General features: G+C 35.7%; 1 protein-coding gene across 1 annotated transcript in view; it reads right to left on the reverse strand.

Moving 5' to 3' along the window:
- The window catches only part of znf296 (zinc finger protein 296), a 41154-nt gene extending 31603 nt beyond the window's left edge, over nucleotides 1–9551 (reverse strand). Inside the window, exon 1 of the mRNA XM_062060245.1 lies at nucleotides 9324–9551. Within this exon, the coding sequence (XP_061916229.1) occupies nucleotides 9324–9375 (52 nt within the window). The 5' untranslated portion in view covers nucleotides 9376–9551. The remainder of the gene's footprint in view (nucleotides 1–9323) is intronic.
- Nucleotides 9552–11402: the final 1851 nt, after the last annotated feature.

Genomic DNA, 11402 nt, shown 5'->3' on the forward strand with positions numbered 1-11402 from the left:
CTGTGAATCTTTGGGTGTCCCACGATTCGATTCAATATCAATTCTTGGGGTCACGATTAGATTCAAAATCGATTTTTTTTTCATTTCAACACGATTCTCGATTCAAACACGATTTTTTCCCAATTCAAAACAATTCTCTATTCATTCAATTACATGGGATTTCAGCAGGATCTACCCCAGTCTGCTGACATGCAAGCAGAGTAGTAGATTTGCGTAAAAAGCTTTTATAATTGTAAAGGACAATGTTTTATCAACTGATTGCAATAATGTAAATTTGTTTTAACTATTAAATGAACCAAAAATATGACTTATTTTATCTTTGTTAAAATATTGGACACAGTGTGTTGTCAAGCTTATGAGATGCGATGCAAGTGTAAGCCACTGTGACACTATTGTTCTTTTTTTTTTTTTATAAATGTCTAATGATAATGTCAATGAGGGATTTTTAATCACTGCTATGTTGAAATTGTAACTAATATTGATACTGTTGTTGATAATATTCATTTTTGTTTCACTACTGTTGGTTTGTTCTGTGTCGTGTTTGTGTCTCCTCTCAATTGCTCTGTTTATTGCAGTTCTGAGTGTTGCTGGGTCGGGTTTGGTTTTGGAATTGGATTGCATTGTTATGGTATTGCTGTGTATTGGATTGATTAATTAAAAAAAATTAAAAAATAAAAAATTAAAAATCTATTTTTTTTCAAAAATGAGAATCGATTCTGAATCGCACAACGTGAGATTCGCGATTCGAATTCGAATCGAATTTTTCCCACACCCCTAGAAGACATGTGAAAGAAATACTTAAACAAAAAATCACACTAATACCAAAAAATACTTGCCTATTTGATACTTAATATTCCATATTTAGATGTTTTTACATTACAAAGGGGTCCTTTGCTGAGCTTGTTGCTTGTTTTTGTTGTTGTTTTTTTACCTGAGCGTATTTTTAAGAGCAAACAGAAGACATGTGAAATAAATAATTTAAAAAAAATCACACTAACACCAAAAACCTTCTGCCTATTTGATACTTAATATTCCATGTTTACATGTTTTTACATTACATAGGGGTCATTTGCTGAGCTTGTCGTTTGTTTTTGTTGTTGTTGTTGTTTTTTTTGCCTGAAAATATTTTTAAGAGCAAACAAAAGACATGTGAAAGAGATACTTAAAAGAAAAAAAAATCACACTAATACCACAAACTACTAGCCTATTTGATACTTATTATTCCATGTTTACACATTTTTGTTTTTTTGCCTGAGCATATTTTTAAGAGCAAACAGAAAACTTGTGAAAGAAATACTTAAAAAATAAAAAAAATAAGTCACACTAACACCAAAAACTACTTGCCTATTTGATACTTAAAATTCCATGTTTACACGTTTTTACATTACATAGGGGTCATTTGCTGAGCTTGTTGTTTGTTTCTGTTGTTGTTGTTGTTTTATGCCTGAGCATATTTTTAAGAGCAAACAGAAGACGTGAATGAAATACTTAAACAAAAAAATCACACTAATACCAAAAACTACTTGCCTATTTGATAATTATTATTCCATGTTTACACATTTTTACATTACATAGGGGTCATTTGCTGAGCTTGTTTTTTTTTTTTTTTTTTTTTTTTTTTGGCCTGAACATATTTTTAAGAGCAAACAGAAGACATGTGAAAAAAAAATCACACTAATACCAAAAACTACTTGCCTATTTGATACTTAATATTCCATGTTTACACATTTTTACATTACATAGGGGTCATTTGCTGAGTTTTTGTTTGTTCTTGTTGGGTTTTTTTTTGGCCTGAGCATATTTTTAAGAGCAAACAGAAGACATGAGAGAGAAATACTTTGAAAAAAAAAAATCAGACTAATACCAAAAACCACTTGCCTATTTGATACTTAATATTCCATGTTTACACATTTTTACATTACATAGGGGTTATTTTCTGAGCTTGTTTTTTTTTTGCCTGAGCATATTTTTAAGAGCAAACAGAAGACATGTGAGAGAGATACTTTAAAAAAAATCCCACTAATACCAAAAACCACTTGCCTATTTGATACTTAATATTCCATGTTTACGTTTTTACATTAAGTAGGGGTCATTTGCTGAGGTTGTTTTTTTGTTGGTTTTTATTGTTTTTTTGCCTGAGCATATTTTTTAAGAGCAAACAGAAGACATGTGAAAGAGATACTTTTTAAAAAATCACACTAATACCAAAAACCACTTGCCTATTTGATACTTAATATTCCATGTTTACACATTTTTACATTACATTTGCTGAGCTTGTCGTTTGTTTTTGTTGGTTACCGTATTTTTCGGAGTATAAGTCGCACCAGAGTATAAGTCGCACCTGCCGAAAATGCATAATAAAGAAGGAAAAAAACATATATAAATCGCAATGGAGCCCGGCCAAACTATGAAAAAAACTGCGACTTATAGTCTGAAAAATACGGTAATTTTTTTTTTTTGCCTGAGCGTATTTTTAAGAGCAAACAGAAGACATGTGAAAGAGATACTTTTTAAAAAAAAACCACTGATACCAAAAACTACTTGCCTATTTGATGCTTAATATTCCATGTTTACACGTTTTTACATTACACAGGGGTCATTTGCTGAGCTTGTCTGTTTTTGTTGGGGGTTTTTTTTGCCTGAGCGTATTTTTAAGAGCAAACGGAAGACATGTGAAAGAGATACTTTTAAAAAAATCCCACTAATACCAAAAACCACTTGCCTATTTGATACTTAACATTCCATGTTTACACGTTTTTACATAAAATAGGGGTCACTTGCTGAGGTTGTTTTTTTGTTGTTTTTTTTTGTTGGTTTTTTGCCTGAGCATATTTTTAAGAGCAAACAGAAGACATGTAAAAGAGATACTTTTAAAAAATCACACTAATACCAAAAAACACTTGCCTATTTGATACTTAATATTCCATGTTTACACATTTTTACATTACAAAGGGGTCATTTGCTGAGCTTGTTTTTTTTTTGTTTTGTTTTTTGCCTGAGCATATTTTTAAGAGCAAACAGAAGACATGTGAAAGAGATACTTTAAAAAAAATCCCACTAATACCCAAAACAACTTGTCTATTTGATACTTAATATTCCATGTTTACACGTTTTTACATAAAATAGGGGTCATTTGCTGAGCTTGTCTGTTTTTGTTGGTTGTTTTTTTTTGCCTGAGCGTATTTTTAAGAGCAAACCGAAGACATGTGAAAGAGATACTTTTAAAAAAATCCCACTAATACCAAAAACCACTTGCCTATTTGATACTTAACATTCCATGTTTACACATTTTTACATTACATAGGGGTCATTTGCTGAGCTTGTCGTTTTTTTTGTTGGTTAATTATTTATTTTTTGCCTGAGCATATTTTTAAGAGCAAACAGAAGACATGTGAAAGAAATACTTTAAAAAAAAATAATCACACTAATACCAAAAACTACTAGCCTATTTGATACTTAATATTCCATGTTTACACATTTTTACATTACATAGGAGTCATTTGCTGAGCTTGTTTGTTTTTGTTGGGGTTTTATTTGCCTGAGCATATTTAAGAGCAGACAGAAGACATGTGAAAGAAATACTTAAACAAAAAGTCACCCTAACGCCAAAAACTACTTGCCTATTTGATACTTAATATTCCATGTTTACACGTTTTTACATTAACGTGGACTATGAACATCTATTTTCATCATTTTATATGGAAAAAGTCCTCACTTCCACCACTAAGGACACACTGGAAGAATGTGAATTTGGTGTGTCACTAAACCAGATGTACCTTTAAAAACGCAATATTTAATACAATTAAAGTATTGTTATTATTACAAAATTAGGGGCTAAAAATGCATTGCTGTGTTCTTAGGAGGACGCACGCACAACACGCACCAAAATTGAGCATTGTCATCTTTCTAATAGCGTTTACAGGTGTGCCTAATGTTGCGGTCGGTGTGTTTGCGTCTGAGTGTGTGTGAGTTTGTGTGTTTCGAACTCCCCGAGCAGAAAGGTATTAAATATGAAGCGGTGTGTGAAGAACACACTTGATGTGAAGCGTTTGTGTCAGTTAGAAGCGGTGTGACAATGAGGCCAAACCGCTCACAGGCCACTGACCACTTCCTTCAAGCGACCCAGAACTGATCAGCTCGGTCACAAGACACACACACACACACACACACACACACACACACACACACACACACACACACACACACACACACGAGGGACGGCCATAACCTCATTCACCTCAAGCAATTGATTGAAGTACAAAATATTCGCTATTTGCAAAACCATACACCTCTTCTTTGCTTTCTCAACAGGAAGTAGAATGTAATAAAAGTGGCGAGGGGAAAAAAATGGCCGAAGGTGTAAAGATAAGAGTGTGTGTGTGCTTGCAAATGTCACATGTGACCTCCTACCTGACACATGCGGTTAAGAGCAAGAAGTAGAAATGAGGCCAAGGTAAGTGAAGCAGTAGGACAAAATGTACTTCAAATGCTCAATTCGGGAAATTGAGGGCCACTCTCACAAAGGAAGTGTTTTATAGTGGCCCAGGGCAGGGGTTAGAAAAAAACGAACGGCCTGAAATAAAAAATAAAAGTAGAAGTGAAAATAAACACACAAAACCCATCAAAAATGGGGAAGAAAAAAAGCTGTGAATGTTAAAATAAATATATCAATGTGGCCCCTGTATCCTTTTGACTTTCCCGTGTATGTGGCCCTCAGTGTAAAACCCTGCTTGAAGTGCTTGGCAAATTCTACACGTATGCATTAGAGGAATTGTACACTGTTTAACTCCTAAAAGATGACAAAGTGGGATTCTCCACGTCACTTTTACATTGTCACTAAAATCTGGATGCGACTTCACTTTTAACTCCATCATCCAAACAGCACAGGATGCTTCTTTTTTTTTTTTTTAATGTTTAAAAAACGTTGGCATAACCTGAACATGTTGACCTAAATTGGATAAAATGTTTTACAAAAAAAAAAGTTATTATCAAAGCAGCCTGAGGGGGGATCCTTCGTTTTTACTGCAGGGTGGAAATAAAAGTTTGAACACTTTTAGGGAGGATTAGGGGGAAAAAAAAGAAAAAAGAGAGGAGGGAGCCCACTTATACACACTAAACAATGTTGGGTTAAAAAATAACCCAATTTTAACGTAGTTCAAAAAAGGAGGAACCCCTTATTTGAGTTATTTTGGGTACATTTTTTCAACCCAACTTTTACATTGAATTATTTAACCAAAAAAGTTGAGCTATGATAACTTAATATTGGGTTATTCCCAACCCAACTATTGGGTTGAAATATTTAACCCAAAAGTTGAGTTATGCTAACTCTTTTTTGGTTGATTCATAACCCAACTATTGGGTTTAATTTATTTAACACAAAAGCTGAGTTATGCTCACTACATTGTTGGGTTATTCTAAACCCAACTATTGGGTTGAATTATTTAACCCAAAAGTCGAGTTATGTTAACTCATTGTTGGTTTATTCATAACCCAACTATTGGGTTGGATTTATTTAACACAGAAGCTGAGTTATGCTCACTACAATGTTGGGTTATTCCAATCCCAACTATTGGGTTGAATTATTTAACCCAAAAATTGAGTTATGCTAACTCATTGTTGGTTGATTCATAACACAACTATTGGGTTGAATTTATTTAGCACAAAAGCTGAGTTATGCTCACTGTAATGTTGGGTTATTCCAAACCTAACTATTGGGTTGAATTATTTAACCCAAAAGTCGAGTTATGTTAACTCATTGTTGGTTGATTCATAACCCAACTATTGGGTTAGATTTATTTAACACAGAAGCTGAGTTATGCTCACTACAATGTTGGGTTATTCCCATCCCAACTATTGGATTGAATTATTTAACCCAATAGTTGAGTTATACTAACTCAATGTTGGTTGATTCATAACCCAACTATTGGGTTGAATTTATTTAACTTAAAAGCTGAGTTATGCTCACTACAATTTTGGGTTATTCAAAACCCAACTGTTGGGTTGAACAATTTAACACAGAAGCTGAGTTATGCTCACTACAATGTCGGGTTATTACAAACCCAACAATTGGGTTGCGCAATTTAGCACTCCTTGACCCAATAGTTGGTTAAAAATTATACATTTTACTGCTGGTTTGTCTTACTCCTTCCCAACTACTGATCACAATTATTTTTATTCCATTAAACTATACTCAAAAGCAAGATATGAGTGACATTTTTTTTTACAAGAATTGCCGTGTATGGTCATAGTAGTTCATGCTTAAATATGTTCATGTACATAAGATGTGTGATTGTAAATAATGTTAATGACATTAATCCTTCATCAAATTCCCTTCAAGAAAAAAGTAAATTTTAATTTAAAAAAAGCCTTTTACCCAAAAATGCATTACTCATTGAAAAACAACCCAAAAATGGTTCATAGTTTTGAAAACCCAGAATTGAGTTAAAATAACACCCTTATAACCCAAAAAAATGGATTGCTCTTCATAAAAACAACTCCAAAATTTCACCCAGCACTCGCAACTCATAAATTGGGTTAGCAAAATAACCCAGCATTTTTTTTGAGTGTGCACGGACACACCTTGATGGCCTGGACCGGATCCAGCTGCCCATGCATGAGCCACGTGACACTTATACACAAGACAGGTACAGACAGTACAGTGTGAGGTCGGATCTCGCCAGTTGTTACTCAAAAATGTCACCTTTCCTGTTTCAGAGCTGCGGCTGTTTGTGCAGACTTGCAAGGCGCGGCCACACACACACACACACACACACACACACGTACATGCACGTGTGCGCGCACACAGGGTTGAGTCGGTTGTGGTCACACACACACACACACACACACACACACACACACACACACACACACACACACACACACACACACACACACACACACACACACACACACACACACACACACACACACACACACACTCTCGTATTTGTTAACTTCTTGAGACCTTCGAGAAAGGCCTACCTCTTTAGGCCCACCCTTTCTAGATATATAAAGATGTGTATTTACAACATTAATAATATATACATATTATGCAAATATAAAAAAGCTTGTTGTGAAAAATGTCGCAATTTCACAAAAAAAACGTAGATTTTGGCGGTATTATAATAAAAGTCATAATTTTACTCAACGCAAGTCAAAATTTTACAAGAAAAACTGAACATTTGTGCAATGTTATGATAAAAGTTGGAATTTTACTCAATAACAGTTGCAGTTTTACAAGAAAAAAGGTTAACATTTTGGCAATTTTTTGAAAAGAGTCGTCATTTTACTCGACAAAAGTCACAATTTTTTAAGAAAACTTGAAAATGTTGGCAATATTATAATAATAATCGCAATTTTACCTGGCAAAATTATGACAAAAGTCATAATGTCACTATTTTACAAGAACAACAAAAAAAATGGCAACATTTTGATAAAAGTCAGAATTTTATAGGACAAATGTCACCATTTTGCATTAAAAAGTAATAATTTTACATAAAAAAATAATTTTACAAGAAAATATTGCAATATTACAGAAACAGAAAGAATATGAGAAATTGTTCCCAATTTTATAACTAAAAAGTCAACACTTTATTTTTTTAATCTTCATTATTTACTTCAGGTTATTACAGTATGTCTCTATATACATATTTATTTTATTTTTTAAATTAACTTTGGCCAACACACACTTGTTATTTCATATGTTGACCAGAGGGGGAGCACTTTTAAAAGCGACACACAGTCAATTTGAAGAATCCCTCCTTTTTGGGACCACCCTCATTTTGATAGATGTCACCAGCAGGGGTGCAAATGAGACATTGTCTATTAGATGCAATGTTATTGGGACCATGATTTATGTCATCACTTGTTCACACCTCATATGGAAGCTACTTTTCCTTCTTCATGTCTCAGGACGGGTAAAAATACAAGAACACACACACACACCCATATTCTTGTATTTGTTACATTCTTGAGACCTCCGAAAAATGCCTACCTCTTTAGGACCACCCTTTCTAGATATATAAAGATTTGTATTTACAACATTAATAATATATACATACTATGCAAATATAAAAAAGGTAAACTTTTAGTTAATTCGTTTTTTGTTGCATTTTCTGTTTGTAATTGGTTTTTAATCTTCATTATTTACTTCAAGTTATTACAGTATGTCTCAATATACTTTTTTTTTTTTTAAATGAATTTTGGCCAAAGGGGGCGCATTTAAATTTCTTACATACATTTTTGTATTTGTTACCTTCTTGAGACCTCTGAAAAATGCCTACCACTATAGGACCACCCTTTCTAGATATATAAAGATTTGTATTTACAACATTATTAATATATACAAACTATGCAAATATAAAAAAGGTAAGCTTTTAGTTCATTCGTTTTTTGTTGAATTTTTTGTTTGTAATTGGTTTTTAATCTTCATTATTCACTTCAAGTTATTACAGTATGTCTCTATATACATATTTATTTTTTTTAATGTTGGCCAAAGGGGGCGCATTTTAATTTCTTACACACACTTGCTATTACATATGTTGACCAGAGGGGGAGCACTTCAAATGTTGACACACAGTTGTTATTTCATATGTTGACCAGAGGGGGAGCACTTTTAAAAGCGACACACAGTCAATTTGAAAAATCTTTTCTTTTTGGGAAAACCCTCAATTTTATAGATTTTACCACCAGGGGGTGCACATGAGACATTCTCTATTAGATGCAATGGTTTTCCGTATTGGGACCATGACGTGAAGTGAATTATATTTATATAGCACTTTTCTCTAGTGACTCAAAGCGCTTTTACATAGTGAAACCCAATATCTAAGTTACATTTAAAGCTGTGTGGGTGGCACTGGGAGCAGGTGGGTAAAGTGTCTTGCCCAAGAACACGACGGCAGCGACTAGGATGGCGGAAGCGGGCATTGAACCTGGAACACCAACCGAGCTATGCCGTCCGTGATTTATGTCCTAACTTGTCCTCATATGGAAGCTACTTTTCCTTGTTGATGTCTCAAGAGGGGCAGAAATACAAGAACACACACACACACAAACACACACACACACACACACACACACAGACACACACAATTGTTCTACTGCATAGTTAAAAAAGTTTCGGTTTTTTTTTTAACAAAAATTAATCATGTGATTTTAATTAACATTTTGTAGAAATATATTTTGACTTGATCAGAATTAGACGCATTATGGATAATTAGTAAGGCTAATGAAAAAGTAGGTACAGGGGAAGAAAGGAAGTAGTAAAAGATAAGAGCATTAAAAGAAGTGAAAAGTGAAGTAATTGTTGGCTTCTTCCTCCTTACCGTGAATTGCACTCAGGTGCTGCGGTCGGCTTCCAAGTTTACGTCTGGACATCTTCTCTCCCACGAAACACAACAACAGAAGCGGAAGGAGAGGCGTCTTGCTCGCAGATGGTTGCGGGGCGATAGAGCCGGCCGAGAGGGGGAGGACAGCGCTGATAAGACGGCCTGGCCTCTCCGTGAGTCTCCCCTGCCTGCTGGACTGACACAAGAGTGTTGCGTTCAAGTTCACTCGTCCCCCTCAAAGCCAGCCGCAGTCACCGCGCGCGAGAAAGGGCAACGGCGGGGGCGTGGCTAGACAATAAGCCCCGCCCACTAACGAGAGGGGGGGTGGGGGGTGGTAAACAAGCGTTCATAGTGGAGCTAACATAATAGTGAGAGAGTCCAGTCCATAGTGGATCTAACATAATAGTGTGAGAGTCCAGTCCATAGTGGATCTAACATAATAGTTTGAGAGTCCAGTCCATAGTGGATCTAACATAATAGTGTGAGAGTCCAGTCCATAGTGGATCTAACATAATAGTGTGAGAGTCCAGTCTATAGTGGATCTAACATAATAGTGAGAGTCCAGTCCATAGTGGATCTAACATAATATGGTGTGAGTCCAGTCCATAGTGGATCTAACATAAAAGTGAGAGTCCAGTCCATAGTGGATCTAACATAATAGTGAGAGTCCAGTCCATAGTGGATCTAACATAATAGTGTGAGAGTCCAGTCCATAGTGGATCTAACATAATAGTGTGAGAGTCCAGTCCATAGTGGATAATAAATAAATAATGATAAATGGGTTATACTTGTATAGCGCTTTTCTACCTTCAAGGTACTCAAAGCGCTTTGACAGTATTTCCACATTCACCCATTCACACACACATTCACACACTGATGGCGTGAGCTGCCATGCAAGGCGCTAACCAGCAGCCATCAGAGGCAAAGGGTGAAGTGTCTTGCCCAAGGACACAACGGACGTGACTAGGAAGGTAGAAGGTGGGAATTGAACCCCAGTAACCAGCAACACTCCGATTGCTGGCACAGCCACTCTACCAACTTCGCCATGCCGTCCCTCTAACATAATATTGTGTGAGTCCAGTCCATAGTGGATCCAACATAATAGTGAGAGTCCACTCCATAGTGGATCTAACATAATAGTGAGAGTCCAGTCCATAGTGGATCTAACATAATAGTGTGAGAGTCCAGTCCATAGTGGATCTAACATAATAGTGAGAGTCCACTCCATAGTGGATCTAACATAATAGTGTGAGAGTCCACTCCATAGTGGATCTAACATAATAGTGTGAGAGTCCAGTCCATAGTGGATCTAACAATAGTGTGAGTCCAGTCCATGGTGGATCTAAAATAATAGTGTGAGTCCAGTCCATAGTGGATCTAACATAATAGTGAGAGTCCAGTCCATAGTGGATCTAACAATAGTGTGAGTCCAGTCCATAGTGGATCTAACATAATAGTGTGAGAGTCCAGTCCATAGTGGATCTAACATAATAGTGTGAGAGTCCAGTCCATAGTAGATCTAACATAATATTGTGAGAGTCCAGTCCATAGTGGATCTAACAATAGTGTGAGAGTCCAGTCCATAGTGGATCTAACATAATAGTGTGAGAGTCCAGTCCATAATGGATCTAACATAATAGTGTGAGAGTCCAGTCCATAGTAGATCTAACATAATATTGTGAGAGTCCAGTCCATAGTGGATCTAACAATACTGTGAGAGTCCAGTCCATAGTGGATCTAACATAATAGTGTGAGAGTCCAGTCCATAGTGGATCTAACATAATAGTGTGAGAGTCCAGTCCATAGTGGATCTAACATAAAAGTGAGAGTCCAGTCCATAGTGGATCTAACATAATAGTGAGAGTCCAGTCCATAGTGGATCTAACATAATAGTGTGAGAGTCCAGTCCATAGTGGATCTAACATAATAGTGAGAGTCCACTCCATAGTGGATCTAACATAAAAGTGAGAGTCCAGTCCATAGTGGATCTAACATAATAGTGTGAGAGTCCAGTCCATAGTGGATCTAACATAATAGTGAGAGTCCACTCCATAGTGGATCTAACATAATAGTGAG

Source organism: Entelurus aequoreus, linkage group LG10, assembly GCF_033978785.1.
Source record: "Entelurus aequoreus isolate RoL-2023_Sb linkage group LG10, RoL_Eaeq_v1.1, whole genome shotgun sequence".
Lineage (NCBI taxonomy): Eukaryota > Metazoa > Chordata > Actinopteri > Syngnathiformes > Syngnathidae > Entelurus > Entelurus aequoreus.